We start from the raw sequence: 17907 nt of genomic DNA, 5'->3' as shown, positions 1-17907 counted from the left end.
ATGTGATAGCAAAATCAAGACCAAATAAGTGCCATAAGTTTTTTTTAATTATGTAAAATTACTTTGGCAGCCTTCAATGTTTTTAAGAGAGCACCAATTCACACCATAAAGCTGCCCTATGATCTGCACCAAATTATTAATCACAATCAGGAAAACCACAAGATATGGCAAGAAAGAGGAAGTGAAAGTGCTTCTGTGGGTTTTCTCCAGGTGCTCCGGTTTCCTCCCACACCCCAAAGATGTGCTATTAGGCTGATTGGTGTAACAAATTGTCCCTAAATTAGTCTTCCCTCAACGTGGAATGCCTTAAGCATAGACAAGGGTCATGGGTGGAGGGGGGACTCAATGTTAAAATGGCGGCGTGGGCTCGTTGGGCCAAAGGGCCTGTTTCCCAGGCTGTTTTGTTCTTTTGAAAATGTAACTAGTCCGAGGGAAAATGCTCAGGCTAAGGAACAGGTAAGATTTTCTCTGCATCCAGCCTAGCTATAAAGAGCTAGAAGTGCTTGACATAAACAATGGATGCCCAACGTGGAAGAGTCAGTGTTAGCCATTACTGACTCTTCATCTTAATGGGCTCAATATAGTCACAACAAACATATTCTTTTACCCGTGAAAGCAACAATATTATTTAGTATGATTTACTCACTTGGATCTGACATTGGTATTGGTCCTGCTGAGACAAGATTTGGTCCTGGTATTGTTTTTCCACTAATTTAAAGAGCTGCAGCCATCTTGCCTAACAAACCACAGGAAAAAAAATATACAATGTTATCTGTTTAATGATAAGAATGCATCAAATTTTCATTCACCAATAAATTCTCCCTCCCACATCTCTCTAACTCACAATTCTAGAAATGATTTTCGTTAGAATAGGTACTGAAAAGTCAATGATATGAATGCTATCTTGTCATTGATTAAATGGGAGCTTTCTCAGCATGAGAGTTTGAAGATTATGAGTCCAAAGACTATGAGTTCAAGTCACACTCCGGGATTTCAGTATTTAATGCGGATAGCAATTTCAATATACTGAGGGACTGATGCAATATCAATGGCACTGACATTTGGATGAAACATTAAAACACATCCTCACCCCCTCAGTTGTTATTTGTGAGATCTTGCTGTGTGACTGCCACATTTACCTACATAACAATAATTCAAAAGTAATTTGCAATTGTGAAGCACCTCGGGACATTCCAAAGATATAAAAGCCATAGAGGAAATCAAGTTCTTCCTTTTTAACTGGACTATACAAAAGGTAAATTCTTACAAGGACAGCAGACAACAAGTGTCAGTTATTTTAATTTCAAAACAAAAGTGTTTCAGTTATATTAAGAGTTAAAAAGACAAACTAGAAGTCACTTGGAGATTGTGCAGATGATGTCAAGTATTGAAAAAAATGATGTGTCAAGGTTATTTCGAAGAACAGCTAAATCAACAGACCAAAAATCAAGCTGCAACCTGGCTGGTCTGAATTGATGAATCCACACATTTGTACATTCATTCATATTAGCATAGCATCTTAAACAATAGTACTATTTAATTTCCAAAATGGAACCTGATAACTAACCTCACAGCTCTTCAGAATCTCAGGATCTGCCCCGCTGGTATTTTGAATCTCTTGCATTAGAGTGCCCAAGGTTTCAAGCGCACTTGGATTAATCAATGGTAAATTTTTCCTCAAATTTTCGTGAAAGGGATACCTGATCAGAGAGAGAGGCCTGATGTTACAAGTGTTATATACAAAAAAAACCTAAAGTTTACTCACTGAGCAGTGTTTCTGATACTCAGAATGGACTGCAGCTGTTTGAGAAAACAGCTCACCACCACCTTCTCAAGGGCATTTAGGGATGGACAATAAATGCTGGCATAGCCAGCAATGCTCACATCCTGTAAAATAATTTTAGAAATGTTAAAACTGGAGTCATAGAATCTACAGTGTAGAAGGAAGCCATTCGGCCCATAGAGCCTGCACCAACAACAATCCCACGCAGGTCCCATCCCCACAACCACACATATTTATCCACCTAATCCTCGTGGCACTAAGGGGCAACTTATCGTGGCCAATCAACCTAACTTGCACATCTTCGGATCGTGGTAGGGAACTGGAACACCCAGAGGAAACCCATGCAGACATGGGGAGAATGTACAAGCTCCACACAGACAGCGACCTGAGACCGGAACTGAACGTGGGTCCCTGGCGCTATGAGACAGTAGTGTGAACTACTGTGCCACCATGCCACCCCCAGTACAGTAAGAAGTTTCACAACACCAGGTTAAAATCCAACAGTTTATTTGGTAGCACAAGCCACTAGCTTTCGGAGCGCTGCCCCTTCATCAGGTGAGTGGGAGTTCTATTTACAAACAGGGCATATAAAGACGCAAATTCAATTTACAAAATAATGGTTGGAATGCAAGTCTTTACAGGTAATCAAGTCTTAATGGTACAGACAATGTGAATGGAGAATGGTTTAAGCACAGGCTAAAGAGATGTATACTGTCTCCAGCCAGCCAGTAAGTGAGATTTTACAAGCCCAGGCAAGTCATGGGGGTTACAGATAGTGTGACATGAACCCAAGATCCCGGCTGAGGCCGTCCTCATGTGTGCCGAACTTAAATCAGTCTCTGCTCAGCGACTCTGCATTGTCGTGTGTCATGAAGGCCGCCTTGGTGAACGCTTATCCGAAGATCAGAGGCCGAATGCCTGTGACCGCTACAGTGTTCCCAACAGGTTTAGGGAGGGAATTCCAGAGATTAGGATCCAGGCAACTGAAAGCACAGTAGCCAGATGGGGACATAGAGGTCAAAATTGGAGGAACTCAGGCTTCTCAGAGAACTGTACAAACTTTCAAAAGGAGAAGCATTGCTGCAACAGCCTCAGTACTCAACGCCAACAACCGCCAACAGTATTCATCCACTTCATCCTGGACCACAATTTCTTCATCTTCAACAACCATTTCTTCATCCAGACACACGGAACAGCCATGGGGATCAAATTCACACCTCAATATGCCAATATCTTCATGCACAGGTTCGAGAAAGACCTCTTCGCCACACAGGACCTTCAACCGATGCTATACACTAGATACATCAATGACATTTTCTTCCTTTGGACTCATGGCAAACAATCACTGAAACAACTATATGATGACATCAACAAGTTCCATCCCACCATCAGGCTCACCACGGACTATTCTCCGGAATCAGCTGCATTCTTGGACACACACTTGAGGTTGTTTTCATTAGAGAGAAGGTTAAGAGGTGACCTAATTGAGGCATACAAGATGATCAGAGGATTAGATAGGGTGGGTAGTGAGAACCTCTTTCCTCGGATGGTGATGGCTAACATGAGGGGACATAGCTTTAAACTGAGGGGTGATAATTATAGGACGGATGTCAGAGGTAGGTTCTTTACTCAGAGAGTAGTAAGGGTGTGGAATGCCCTGCCTGCAGCAGTTGTGGACTCGCCAACTTTAAGGGCATTCAAACGGTCATTGGATAGGCATATGGATAATATTGGAATAGTTTAGGTTAGAGGGTCATTAGATTGGTTCCACTGGTCGGCGCAACATCGAGGGCCGAATGGCCTGTACTGCGCTGTAATGTTCTATGTTCTACATCTCCAGCAAGGACGGTCTCCTCAGCACTCCATTGTACCCCAAGCCCACAAGTAACCTCACAGTGCTCCACTTCTCCAGCTTCCACCCTAAACATGTTAAAGAAGCCATCCCCTATGGACAAGCCCTTTGAATACACAGGATCTGCTCAGATGAGGAGGATCGCAACAGACATCTCCAGATGCTGAAAGATGCCCTAATAACAGCAGGATATGGTGCTCGACTCATCGATCGACAGTTCCAACGCACCACAGTGGAAAACCACACCAAACTCCTCATAAGACAAATATGGGACTCAAGGGACAGAGTATTCTTCGTCATCAAGTACTTCCCAGGAGTGGAGTGGCCACAACATCGTCTCTGGGGCCTTCAACATGTCACTGATGAAGACGAACATGTCACCAAGGCCATCTCCACACCCTCACTTCTTGCCTTCAAACAACCACATAACCTCAAACAGGCCACTATCCGCAGCAAATTACCCAGCCTTCAGGAGAACACAAGATGCCATCATCTCAAGCGAGAACACCATCCACCTGGTACACTGTACATACACTTGCAATTTGGCCAACATTGTCTACCTGATACACGCTGCAGGAAAGGATGTCCCGAGGCATGGTACATTGGGGAGATGGTACAACAACGGATGAATGAACACCACTCGACAATCACCAGGCAAGAGTGAACTCTTTCTGTTGGGGAACACTTCAGTGGTCGCGGGCATTCAGCCTCTGATTTTCAGGTAAGTGTTCTCCAAGGCAGTCTTCACAGCACACGACAACGCAGAGTTGCTGAGCAGAGACTGACAGTCAAGTTCCAGCCTCAACCGGGTTCATGTCACACTGTCTGTAACCCTCATGACTTGCCTGCGCTTGCAAAATCTCACTAACTGTCCCGGATGGAGACAATACACATCTATTTAATCTGTGCTTAACCCTCTCTCCACTCAGATTGTCTATACCTTTAAGACTTGATTACCTGTAAAGATTCACATTCCAACCATTATTTTGTAAATTGAGTTTGTGTCTTTACATGCCCTGTTTGTGAATAGAACTCCCACTCACCTGATGAAGGGGCAGCGTTCCAAATGCTAGTGGCTTATGCTACCAAATAAAGCAGTTGGACTTTAACCTGGTGAAGTTATGAAACTTCTTACTGTGTTTACCCCAGTCCAACGCTGGCATCTCCACATCGTGACCCCAGTATACCTAGAACATTCCCAAAGGGCAACAACAATGAATCTTTTCAACAATGAATTTTTCACTCCATCCTTAAAGTCACAAAACCAGTGCTCAAAATGGATCGGGTGACCCCGAATCCATTCCTTGCTTACTTCAAAAACAAACTACAAAATTCAACTGAATCCAATTTATGGTCCAAGACCCCGGAAGTAGTTGCGAGGGCACTCGGGTCGCGTTTTTTTTTCACCTTTAAAAGTTTACTCACCTCGGGGGTCCAGCCTCATTGTTCCGTGGGAGCATTGAAGAGAGGCTGCGATTTGAGAGTGGAGAGCTGTGGGTGAGTAAAAGCGACTTTTTCTTTTAGAAACTAACTTTATTTTTTAGTGGGTTTTTTTTTTGATTGTTTTTTTTTAAGTTTGACCCCGGTTTGACCCCGGAAGTAGTTGCGAGGGCACTCGGGTCGCGTTTTTTTTACCCGACTATAAATTAGACCGGAGGGGTTTCCCGATACTCTACACGGGTAGAGTATCCCAGCCCTCCCCCCTCCCCTAACCTAAAAAAAAGAGAGAGAGAGAGAGGGGCTCTGTCTGAGAGCTGGTAAGACTGCTTTTGTATTTGTGTGTGCTGTAAGTGCTTTGGCTCACAGGGCCAAAGAGATAAGGTAAGTTGTAAGTTTTTTTTTCCTTTTTTCCTTTGGGTTGCTATAAGGGGTAAATATGAGTGTGAGACCTGTATGTTGTTGCCAATGCAACATGTGGGAGGTCTTGGAGGCTCCTGGCCTGCCAGACATCCACACCTGTGCTCGGTGTGTGGAGTTGCAGGCCCTACGAAACCAGGTTAAGGAGCTGCAAATGCAGCTCGAGGACCTTCGGCTAGTTAGGGAGAGTGAGGACGTTATAGAAAGGAGCTACCAGCAGGTAGTCACACCAGGGCAACGGCATGAGGGCACTTGGGTTACCATTAGGAAGGGGAAAACACGGGTGATGGGGAGCACTCCGGTGGATGTCCCCCTTCAAAATAAGTACTCCGGCCTGAGTACTACTGGGGGGGACAGCTCATCTGAGGGAGGAAGCGATGGCCAGCTCTCTGGAGCTGAGCCAGTGAGCCAAAAAATCAAAAAGGGAAGCAGAAAGGTAGTATTAATAGGGGACTCCACAGTGAGGGGCGCAGACAGGCGTTTTTGTGGACGTAGAAGGGAGTCGCGGATGGTGGTTTGTCTCCCTGGGGCTGGGATCCAGGATGTCTCTGGGCGGGTCCCAGACATCCTGAAAGGGGAGGGTGAGGAACCGGAGGTAGTAGTACATATAGGTACTACTGATGTAGGTAAGAAGAGGGAGGCACTTGTGAAAAAGGACTATAGGGAACTGGGTAGGCAGCTGAGGAAGAGAAAAGCGAAGGTAGTAATCTCAGGATTGCTGCCTGTGCCAAGGGAGAATGAGGGAAGAAATGAAATGAGGTGGAGGGTGAATGCGTGGCTGAGGGACTGGTGTAGAGGGCAGGGATTTCGGTTCCTAGATCACTGGGACCTCTTTAGGGGTAGGTGGGACCTCTATAGTAGGGACGGGTGGCACTTAAATACCAGGGGGACTAGTATCTTGGCGGGAAGACTGGCTAAGGCTACCGGGGGGACTTTAAACTAGAAAGGATGGGGGGAGGGAACTGTGTTGGGGAAACTGGGACGGAGGAGGTTCGCTCCCAGGTAGGGGAGGACCGCAGGCAGTATGCGAGGGAGGTTAGACAGGTGGTGGAGATGGGAAATGCCCAGACTGAGGGGCTGAAGTGTATATATTTTAATGCAAGGAGTATAGTGAATAAGGTAGATGAGCTTAGGGCGTGGATAGCTGTTTGGGATTGTGATGTGGTGGCCATTACGGAGACTTGGATGTCTCAGGGACAGGACTGGGTACTTCAGGTGCCAGGCTTCAGGTGCTTCAGGAAGGACAGGGAGGGTGGCAGAAGGGGTGGTGGCGTGGCACTGTTGATCAGGGATAGTGTCATGGCTACAGAGAAAGAGGATGTCGTGGAGGGATTGTCTACAGAATCTCTGTGGGTGGAAGTTAGGAACAGCAAAGGGTCAAAAACTTTGCTGGGTGTAATCTATAGGCCGCCCAATAGTGACAGGGAAGTTGAAGTGCAAATAGGGAAACAGATTCTGGAGAGATGTTTTAATAACAGAGTTGTCGTGATGGGAGACTTCAATTTCCCAAACATCGACTGGAATATCCCTAGGGTAAGGGGTATAGATGGGGAGGAGTTTGTTAGGTGTGTTCAGGAGGGTTTCCTGACGCAGTATGTGGACAAGCCTACGAGGGGAGAGGCTGTACTTGACCTGGTACTGGCGAATGAACCAGGGCAGGTGATGGATCTTTCGGTAGGAGAGCATCTTGGATATGGTGACCATAATTCTATCTCCTTCACAATTGCGTTGGAACGAGATAGGATCAGGCAGGCTAGGAAGGTGTTTGTCTGGGGTAAGGGGAGATACGAAGAAGTCAGGAAGTTACTTGGACAAATAAACTGGAAGGAGGCGTTCTTAGGGAAAAGTACCGAAGGAAGGTGGCAGATATTCAAGGAATATGTGTCTGGAGCTCTGAATGACAACGTTCCGATGAGACGAGGGGGTTTTGGTGGGTTGAGGGAACCGTGATGCACAAAGGATGTGTTGAACCTAGTCAGGAAGAAAAGGAAGGTGTACAAGAGGTTCAGGGAATTAGGAGATGTTAAAGATCTTGAGGAGTATAAGGACTGTAGGAGGGAACTTAAAAGGGAAATTAGGAGAGCCAGAAGGGGTCATGAGAAGACCTTGGCGAGTAAGATTAAGGAGAATCCCAAGGCCTTCTATAAATATGTGAAAGGTAAAAGGATAAGAAGAGAAGGGATAGGACCGATAAAAGGTGAGGGGGGAAAGGTTTGTGTGGAACCAGAAGAAATGGCGGAGGTGCTTAACGAGTACTTCGCCTCAGTATTCACGGTGGAAGCCGATCTGGGAGATTTTGTTATGGATTTGCAGCAGATGGAAAGGATCGAGTACGTGAATATTAAGGAGGAGGATGTGTTGGAACTTTTGAATTCTATCAAGGTAGATAAGTCGCCGGGACCAGATGGGATGTACCCCAGGATACTGTGGGAGGCGAGGGAAGAGATTGCAGAGCCCCTGGCGATGATCTTTGCGTCGTCAATGGAGACGGGAGAGGTTCCAGAGGATTGGAGGATTGCGGATGTAGTTCCTATTTTTAAGAAAGGGAACAGAGATAGCCCGGGAAATTACCGACCGGTGAGTCTGACCTCAGTGGTTGGTAAGCTGATGGAGAGGCTTCTGAGGGACAAGATTTACGAACATTTGGAGAGGTTTGACATGATCAGGAATAGTCAGCATGGATTTGTCAAGGGCAGGTCGTGCCTTACAAGCCTAGTTGAGTTCTTCGATAATGTGACTGAACACATTGACGAAGGAAGTGCCGTGGACGTAGTGTACATGGACTTCAGCAAGGCGTTTGATAAGGTCCCCCATGCAAGACTTCTTGAGAAGGTGAGAGGGCATGGGATCCAAGGGCCTTTGGCCTTGTGGATCCAGAACTGGCTTGCCTGCAGAAGGCAGAGAGTGGTTGTGGATGGGGCTTTTTCTGAATGGAGGTCAGTCACCAGCGGAGTGCCTCAAGGATCTGTTCTGGGACCCTTGTTGTTTGTCATTTTCATAAATGACCTGGATGAGGAAGTGGAGGGATGGGTAAGTAAGTTCGCTGATGACACGAAGGTCGGTGGTGTTGTGGATGATCTGGAAGGATGGCAAAAGTTGCAGCAGGACATAGATAGGATGCGGGACTGGGCGGAGAAGTGGCAGATGGACTTCAACGCGAATAAATGTGTAGTCGTCCATTTTGGCAGAACCAACGGGATGAACGAGTACACTATTAAGGGCAGAAGTCTGAGTAGTGTTGAGGAGCAGAAGGATCTTGGGGTCCGGGTCCACAGGACTCTTAAATCGGCCTCGCAGGTGGAGGAGGTGGTCAAGAAGGCGTATGGTGTACTGGCCTTCATTAATCGAGGGATTGAGTTTAGGAGTCGGGAGGTAATGCTGCAACTTTATAAGACCCTTGTCAGGCCTCATTTGGAGTATTGTGCGCAGTTCTGGTCGCCTCACTATAGGAAAGATGTAGAAGCTATTGAAAGGGTGCAGAGGAGATTTACAAGGATGTTGCCTGGACTGGGAGGCATGCCTTATGAAGTTAGGTTGAGGGAGCTGGGACTCTTTTCCCTGGAGAGACGAAGGTTGAGAGGCGACCTGATAGAAGTTTACAAAATGTTGAGAGGAATAGATAGGGTGGACTCTCAGAGGCTATTTCCCCGGTTTGAAATGGTCGCTACGAGAGGACACAGATTTAAGGTGCGGGGAGGGAGGTTCAGAAGTGATGTTAGGGGTAAGTTTTTCACTCAGAGGGTGGTGAGTGAATGGAATCGGCTGCCGTCAGTGGTGGTGGAGGCGAACTCGCTGGGGTCTTTTAAAAGACTTCTGGATGAGTATATGGGGTTTAATGAGATTGAGGGTTATAGATAGGTCTGTAGGTTGGTAGGTGATGTGGTCGGTGCAACTTGTGGGCCGAAGGGCCTGTTTGTGCTGTAGTGTTCTATGTTCTATGTTCTAACAAGTTCCAACCTGACAAGAAAAGGCATTGCACCCCATCTTGGGCTTGATCTGATGCTTGACCTTAGCCAAACAGCCAAAGAAAGACTAAGGGCAACAACAACGCACCCTTAACAGTTCTTTCACCATCCACAAATCCATAATTCGTTCAAACAGATATGGCTGCTCCCATAATATTTCAACTGTTTGCCTTGTGGCTTAATATAATAATCTACTTAAAAGATTACCCAAAGTAGTAATATAATAATCTACTTAAAAGATTACCCAAAGTAGTTATTTCAGCTGGACATGAACAATCACTTTTGAATTCTAAGTAACAGTTACATAAGAACATAAGAAATAGGAGCAGGAGTAGGCCATCTAGCCCTTCGAGCCTGCCCCGCCATTCAATAAGATCATGGCTGATCTGTCGTGGCTCAGTTCCACTTTCCCACCCTCTCCCCATAACCCTTAATCCCCTCTCTTATCAAAAACCCATCAACCCGCGTCTTAAAAATATTTAGCGAGGCAGCCTCCACCACTTCAACGGGCAGAGAATTCCAGAGATTCACCACCCTTTGAGTGAAGAAGTTCCTCCTCAACTCCGTTCTAAACCGCCCCCCCTTTATCTTGAGGCTGTGCCTCCTAGTCCTACTGTCTTTTTTGAGCGGGAAGAGTCTCTCCACCTCTATCCTATCCATCCCATTCATCATCTTATACGTCTCAATGAGATCTCCCCTCATTCTTCTAAACTCTAACGAGTACAAGCCTAGTTTATTCAGCCTCTCCTCATAGCTCAACCCCCTCAACTCCGGTATCAGCCTAGTAAACCTCTTCTGCACTCCCTCCAAGGCCAAAATATCTTTGCGCAGGTGCGGCGCCCAAAACTGCACACAGTACTCCAGCTGCGGCTTCACCAATGCCCTATACAGCTGCAGCAAGTTAGTTGGTACTACTCTCATTTGTCTAACATTCATACCAAATTCTGTTATTTTAACAGGGATATTAACCATTCAGCATCTTCTCTTAACAAAACAGGAGAGTTCATTCACTAATGGATATGTGACTGAATGTATTAAACAACAAGAGTTTCAATGACTACTTACTTGGACTGTTCCCCTTTGCCAGGTGACTTGCAGCATCTAGTGGCAGGAAGTAGGAGATGCAGCCATATGCCAATAAAAGTTTTTACAATTTTTATTTTATCTGTAATCTAACTTCTCATTAGTCACAGTTGGGCCACTATCCTTGTAGAACTTTTATCACTTCAGGAAATGTATTTTGTTGCAGACATCAAATTAATTCTTTAAATGTGTGCCATTTTATATATAATTTATACATCTTTTAATCTAGTTTCCTAACATACATTAGCCAAGTTACTCCTCGTAACTGCTTTGTTCAAATTTAAAGCTCTAATTTTGGGTTTATCTAAATAATCTCCTTTCCCATTGTATTTTGATCCGTAGGCACACGTCACTACTGGGAATAAAAACAGATTTTCACCTTTGCAATGGTCTCTAGGCCTCTCAGTCATTGTTTGCAGCGAAAATTATAGTTAACATTTTAACCCACCATTGCTCTCAATTTCTTGCTTTGGATGGAAAGTTATCAAGAATAAAAAGTTATCTGAGGCTCTATAGTACCTTGCTCATTCTCGGAGATCAGTCATCACTCAAAGGGCTGATTGCATCCTAAAAAGATCACTTATCTGTTTTTTTTACAGTTTCTCTCCTCCCAAGAGGAGATTGTACATCCATTTCACTTCAAAGTTTTCATTTACTTTCAATTCATTTTTCTGAAATTTAACTTATTTGTTTTGGTCTTTATTAGTCTGGAGAAGAAATCACTGCTTGCTATAATCCCTCTTCACTTATTCCAAACTACTGTCTGGCTCAGTCATACCGTTACGGTTCACTGACAATATCATATATTACTATACTTTCATGAAAAATGTGTTAAATATTACAACCAAGCTTTGCACTCTTGTTATAAATAAGGAAAAAAAAAACATTTTATCCAAAGTTTCCCTTTCTCACCAATTTTTCTCCATAAATTCCTTAAACCTATCCTCCTCTAAGTTTTGATCGCTTGCCAGGTTCCACCTCATAGAAGCAGCCAATTTTCCAATCGAATCCTAATGAAGCTACTTGATACTGTTAATATTTTTGTTTAACATGAATCTAAAAGACTGAAAGGCAATTCATCACAGATCAGCAATTGATAGCCAAACAGGTTTGAGAGGGCCTCCTCCTGTTCTTAAAGGATTGCAATCTTTCTTTACACACAATTACACCTTACAACGGGAACTGGCTAAACTAGGATACGTTTTAAAAACATAAAAACTAGGAGCAGGAGTAGGCCATTTGGCCTCTCAAGCCTGCTCCGCCATTCAATAAGATCATGGCTGATCTTCTCATGGACTCAGCTCCACTTACCCACTCACCATAACCCTTAATTCCTTTACTGTCTACTATCTTTGCCTTAAAGCATTCAATGAGATAGCCTCAACTGCTTCACTGGGCAGGGAATTCCACAGATTCACAACTCAGCTCCTCAACTCAGTCCTAAATCTGCTCCCCCTTATTTTGAAGCTATGCCCCCTCATTCTGGTTTCACCCATCAGTGGAAACAACCTCCCTGCTTCTATTCCTTTCATAATTTTATATGCTTCTATAAAATCTCCCTCATTCTGAATTCCAATGAGTATAGTCCCAGTCTACTTGGTCTCTCCTCATAAGCCAAACCTCTCAACTCTGGAATCAACTGAGTTAATCTCCTCTGCACCCCTTCCAGTGCCAGTATATCCTTTCTCAAGTAAGGAGGTCAAAACTGTACACAGTACTCTAGCTGCAGTCTCACACGCACCTTATACAGCTACAACAGAACCTTGCTATTTTTAAACTCCATTCCTCTAGCAATAAAGGACAAAATTCCATTTGCTTCTTAATTACCTGCTGCAACAGCAAACTAACTTTCTGTGATTCATGCACAAGGACACTCAGGTCCCTCTGCACAGCAGCATGTTGCAATTTTTTACCATTTAAATAATAGTCCAATTTGCGGTTATTTCTACCAAAATGGACCTCACATTTACCGACATTGTACTCCATCTGCCAGACCCTTGCCCACTCAATTAAACTGTATGTACCCCTTTGCAGATGTTCAGTGTCCTCTGCACACTTTGCTCTACCACTCATCTTAGTGTCATCTACGAACTTTGCCACACTACACCTGGTCCCCAACTCCAAATCCTCTATGTAAATTGTAAACAATTGGGGTCCCTGAGGCACACCACTTGTCACTAATCGTCAACCAGAAAAACACCCATTTATCCCCATTCTTTGCTCGCAACTTCCTTCAGCATCCAATCATCATATGCTGGCTAAGTGGCACAAAAGCAGTGACAGATTTTGTTGCAAGTCAAACACATCCAATTGAGTGTATTGGGAATTTGGATCAAAGTAGAAATTTGGTGCATAAGGGAGTTCTTTCACTTCCTCGCTTTTTCTCCTTCTGCCCAGCTGAAGAAGAGGCTAGTAATTTGGAGAGTATTTCAGCTACTGCGAGGCAGCAGTGGGATAAGACAACGTGACGTCACAGGAAACTGGCAAGTTGACTGGCTGACATGTACTCAGTGCAAGAGGCAATGTGCAAAAAACCAGCATCTGGGATAAGGGAAAGTTAGGCCTATATAGTAAGGTAACACAATATAGACAATGTAAGTTAACATAAGAAAATTAAACTAAAGACATGGCAGGACAGCTCAGTTGAATGGAATGTGTGCCCTGCACTATATGCAAAGTCATGAAAGCTACCAGTCTATTCAACAACCATGTGTGCAGAAAATGCAGCCAACTGCAAGAACTTGAACTTTGGCTTTCAAAGTTCAAGCAGCAGCTGGAGTCACTGTGGTGCATTCAAGAGGCTGAGAGCTACATGTATAGAACATTCAGAGAGGTAGTCATACCTCAGCTTAAGGGCCCGTCGGCAGAGAGGGTGACCACCAGACAGTCAAGTAGTATAGGAATCCCCTGGGGTCCCTCTCTGAAATTGGTCTTTCATTTTGGAAGTTGGTGAGGGCACTAGTTCCTCAAGAATGTAGTCAGGGCTGGGTTTATGGCATCGCGAGCAGCTTGGCTGTATACAAGGGGAGGACCAAAAAGGGAGAAACAAGAGAGATGGGAATTTGTTAGTTAGGGAAACTGATAGGTGTTTTTGTGGTCATAGACATGACTCCAGGATGGTATATTGTCTCCCTGGTGCCAGGATCAAAGAGGTCACAGAGCAGCAGCAGGGCATCAATCTGGAGAAGGGTGAACAACCACAGGTCATGGCCCACATTGAATCCGACAGTGCAGGAGGCCATTGGCCCATTGAATCTGCACCAATCACAAACCCAATCAGGCCTATCCCCATAACCCCATGCATTTACCCTAGCTAGTTGCCCTGACACTAAGGGTAATTTAGCATAGCCAATCCATCTAACCTGCATATCTTTGGACTGTGGGAGGAAATTGGAGCATCCAGAGGAAACCCACAAAGCGTAGGCAGAACATGCAAACTCCACACAGACAGTGACCCAAGCCGGAATCAAACTTGGTTCCTGGTGTTGTGAGGCAGCAGTACTAACCACTGTGCCACTGTTTCGCCCCATTGGTACCAATGACTTGGGAAGGAAGAGGATAGGGTTCTGTGATCAGAATTTAGGGAGCTAGGCAGAATATCAGCAAGCAGGACCTCAAACGTAGTCATTTCTGGATTACTCCCAGTGCCATGTGAAAGTGAGCACAGAAAAGGTAGGATAAGGCAGATGAAGCACGGCTGGAAAGATGATGCAGGAAGGAGGGCTTTAGATTCCTGGGCACTGCTGACTCGGAGCAATGGCACCTGTACAAGCCAGACGGGTTGCACCTAAACAGAATTAGAACCGAGTTCCTTGCAGGGCATTATGCTAATATATAAGCATGACTTTAAACTCATTCAGCAGAGGTCTAAGAACCAAAAGGAAATATTAGAAAGGAATACCAGGATGCACAAACTAATGGGAGGGCAGAAAGCATTAGCATAGAGAATAGTAGTTTAATAAATGATGCTGGTGTAAGGGACACAGTAATGACATCTAAATCAAGGTTAATATGCACATACATGAATTCATGGAGTATCACAAATAAAATTGGAGAATTAAAAGCAGAGATTGTACTGTGGAAATATGATGTTGTAGCAAGAACAGAGATTTGGCTCAAGGAAGGGCAAGACTAGGCGTTAAACATTCCTAGGTACAAGGTGTCCAGAAAAGATAGGAAAGAAAGAGCAAAGAAACAAAAAGAGTGGAATTGCATTGTTCATTGTAGCCTATTAACCTCCAATTAGTGAGAATATATAAGAGCAAACCTGCAGGAAAATTACAGAGAGATGCAAACATTTTAAAGTCGTTTTAATGGGGTATTTTAATTACCCACAATGGCACAGTGGTTAGCACTGCTACCTCACAGCGCCAGGGCCCAAGTTCGATTCCTGGCTTGGGTCACTGTCTGCGGAATCTACATGTTTTCCCCATGACTGTGGGGGTTTCCTCCAGGTGCTCTGGTTTCCTCCCACAGTCCAAAAGACATGCTGGTTAGGTGCACTGGCCATGCTAAATTCTCCCTCAGTGTACCCGATCAGGCTTGGGGATTTTTACAGTAACTTCATTGCAGTGTTAATGTAAGCCTACATGTTACACTAATTGAGACAGTGGTAATGTAAAAGGGTGGAGAGAAAGGAGTAAAATATTCCTATGCTGTATTCAGGAAAATTTCCTATAGCGGTGTGTGTCCAGTCCAACAAGAAAGGATGCACCATTAGATTTGGTTCTTGGAAATGAGATGGGCTGCGTAAATCAAGTGTCAGTGGAAGAACATTGAGAAGACCATGATCATTGTTTTTAAGTTTTAGGATGTTGATAGAAAAGGAAGATAGGCAATCAAGAGTAAAAATAATTAATTGGAGAAAGAGCCAATTTTAATGGGACAACATTGGAGCTACTCGCTGTTCATCCGTCATCGATGAGGACCTCATTAGTCATTTTGAGGCTGGTTGCGATGTGTCCGAAGATGACTGATCAGGCCAATTCAGGCATGGAATGTCCTGGCACATATCAGACAGACTTGTGTAGACACTGTAGTTGTTGCGCTGGTGGCTCTGGACTTGCGCAGCTCGCGCTTAAGTAGTGCTTCTGCAATGCATCTTGCTTCGTAAGCTTGACAGCCCTTGTGGACGAGGCAGCGCCAAGTAGGGCAGTTTTGCACTAGCGTTTCCCAGATGGTCATGTCTATATCAAGCAACTTCAGGGAGACCTTGAGTGTATCTTTGTAACATTTCTTCTGCGAGTGTCTTCCAGTAGAGTTCCCCAAAGAGGAGCTGCTTGGGTATGCGCTCGTCTGGCATACGGATGATATGACCTGCCCACCGGATCTGCGCTCTCATCAGCAGTGTGTGGATGATGGTAGACTTGCTCTAGAGAGAACTTCAGTGTCTGGTACTTTGTCTTGCCATCTGACGCATAATATTCTGCGAAGACAAGTCACGTGGAAATGATTGAGCTGTCTTGCATGCCTTTGATACACAGTCCACGTTTCACAGGCAGACAGGAGGGTAGTGAGTACCATGGCACTGTAGACCTTCAGTTTTGTTGCTGGGCTGATTCCTCGACGTTCCCATACAGTGAAGCGCAATCTACCGAAAGCAGAATTTGCCTTTGCTATTCTGCAGTTAACTTCTGCATCAATAGTCACTGCTTGGGACAGAGTGCTGCCAAGGTAAGTGAACTGGTCCACTGCCTGTAGTTTCTGCCCTTTGATTGTGATTATGGGTTCGGTGTACGGTGCATGAGGAGCAGGCTGGTGCATGACTTCGGTCTTTTTAATGTTGATGGTGAAAAATTTGTCCATACTGACTTACATCTCTGGCTCTGAGCCAGTACACAGTAAAAAGTCTAACAACACCAGGTTTTAGTCCAACCGATTTATTTGATAATAGACTCACAAGCTTTCGGGTTAGTCCCTTCGTCAGGTGAATGGAGAGTTCTGGCCTCAGACAGAGCATATAAAGCACAAACAGTTTAGAGATTACTGATTAGAATGCGAATCCTTACACCTAACCTGCTGTTCAAGACCTGAAGTGGCTGACAATGTGAGTGGAAGGAGCACTGATCACAGGTTACAGAGATGTGTATTGTCTCCAGACAGTACAGTAAGTGAGGGTTTGTAAACCCAGGCAAGTCACGGGGGTTACAGATAGTGTGACATGAACCCAAGATCCCTGTTGAGACCGTCCTCATGTGTGCGGAACTTGGCTATCAGTCTCTGTTCAGCGACTCTGTGCTGTCGTGTGTCGTGAAGGCCGCCTTGGAGAATGCTTACCCGAAGGTCAGAGGCTGAATGCCCGTGACCACTGAAGTGTTCGCCAACAAGAAGGGAACAGTCTTGCCTGGTGATTGTCGAGCGATGTTCATTCATCCGTTGTCGTAGCGTCTGCATGGTCTCCCCAATGTACCATGCTTCGGGACATCCTTTCTTGCAACATATCAGGTAGACAATGTTGGCCGAATTGCAAGAGTATTTACCATGTACTTGGTGGATAGTATTCTCACGTGTGATGATGGTATCCACGTCGATGATCCGGCATGTCTTGCAGGGGTTGCTGTGGCAGGGTTGTGTGGTATTGTGGTCACTGTTCTCCTGAAGGCTGGGTAGTTTGCTGTGAACAATGGTCTGTTTGAGGTTTTGTGGTTGTCTGAAGGCAAGAAGTGGGGGTGTGGGGATAGCCCTGGCGAGATGTTGAATGGTATGTTGAAGACTCCGGAGAAGATGTCGTAGCTTCTCCGCTCCGGGGAAGTACGGGACGACGAAGGGTACTCTGTCCACTGTGTCCCATGTTTGCCTTCTGAGGAGATTGGTGCGGTTTTTCGCTGTGGCGCATCGGAACTGTCGATCTATGAGTCGAGCACCATATCCCATTCTTATGAGGGCACCTTTCAGGGTCTGGAGGTGTCTGTCACGATCCTCCTCCTCTGAGCAAATCCTGTGTATATGGAGGGCTTGTCCATAGGGAAAGGCTTCTTTAACATGTTTAGGGTGGAAACTGGAGAAGTGGAGCATTGTGAGATTGTCTGTGGGCTTGCGGTACAGTGAGGTGCTGAGGTGACCGTCCTTAATGGAGATGCGTGTGTCCAAGAAAGCAACTGATTCTGGGGAATAGTCCATCATGGACTATTCAAAGTTAATGCGATTTAAAGTTAAACTGGAATTAAAAAGGTTGGTGGGAAAAACTGTAGCTGAACAATGGTTCAATACAAAAATGGTCTGAATGGTCAAGCTATACCTGGAAAGGAAAGGCAAACAAATCCAGAGCTCCCTGGAAGAAAAAGTATGCTTATGCCAAGTGGCAGATAGAAACCACGAGGAGTACAGAAGGGTGGGGTGGGGGGTGTGTGTGTGCGCGCGCGCATGCG

The 17907-nt window shown here is 45.1% G+C and overlaps 1 protein-coding gene across 8 annotated transcripts in view; it reads right to left on the bottom strand.

Annotated features, from left to right (window-relative positions):
- Window positions 1-17907, bottom strand: part of mphosph9 (M-phase phosphoprotein 9) — a 143927-nt gene that overhangs the window by 117407 nt on the left and 8613 nt on the right. For all 8 annotated transcript variants that reach the window (XM_080207941.1, XM_080207945.1, XM_080207947.1 and 5 more), the window contains 2 exons: window positions 1568-1700; window positions 647-736 (listed from right to left, as the gene is read on the bottom strand). In XM_080207941.1, coding sequence (XP_080064067.1) covers window positions 647-736; window positions 1568-1700 — 223 coding nt within the window. The remainder of the gene's footprint in view (window positions 1-646; window positions 737-1567; window positions 1701-17907) is intronic.

Source organism: Carcharhinus amblyrhynchos, chromosome 20 (genome assembly GCF_965287045.1).
Source record: "Carcharhinus amblyrhynchos chromosome 20, sCarAmb.v2.hapA, whole genome shotgun sequence".
Classification (NCBI taxonomy): domain Eukaryota; kingdom Metazoa; phylum Chordata; class Chondrichthyes; order Carcharhiniformes; family Carcharhinidae; genus Carcharhinus; species Carcharhinus amblyrhynchos.
Note: the sequence above shows the minus strand (reverse complement) of the source record. Positions and strands in the feature narration are given on the sequence as shown.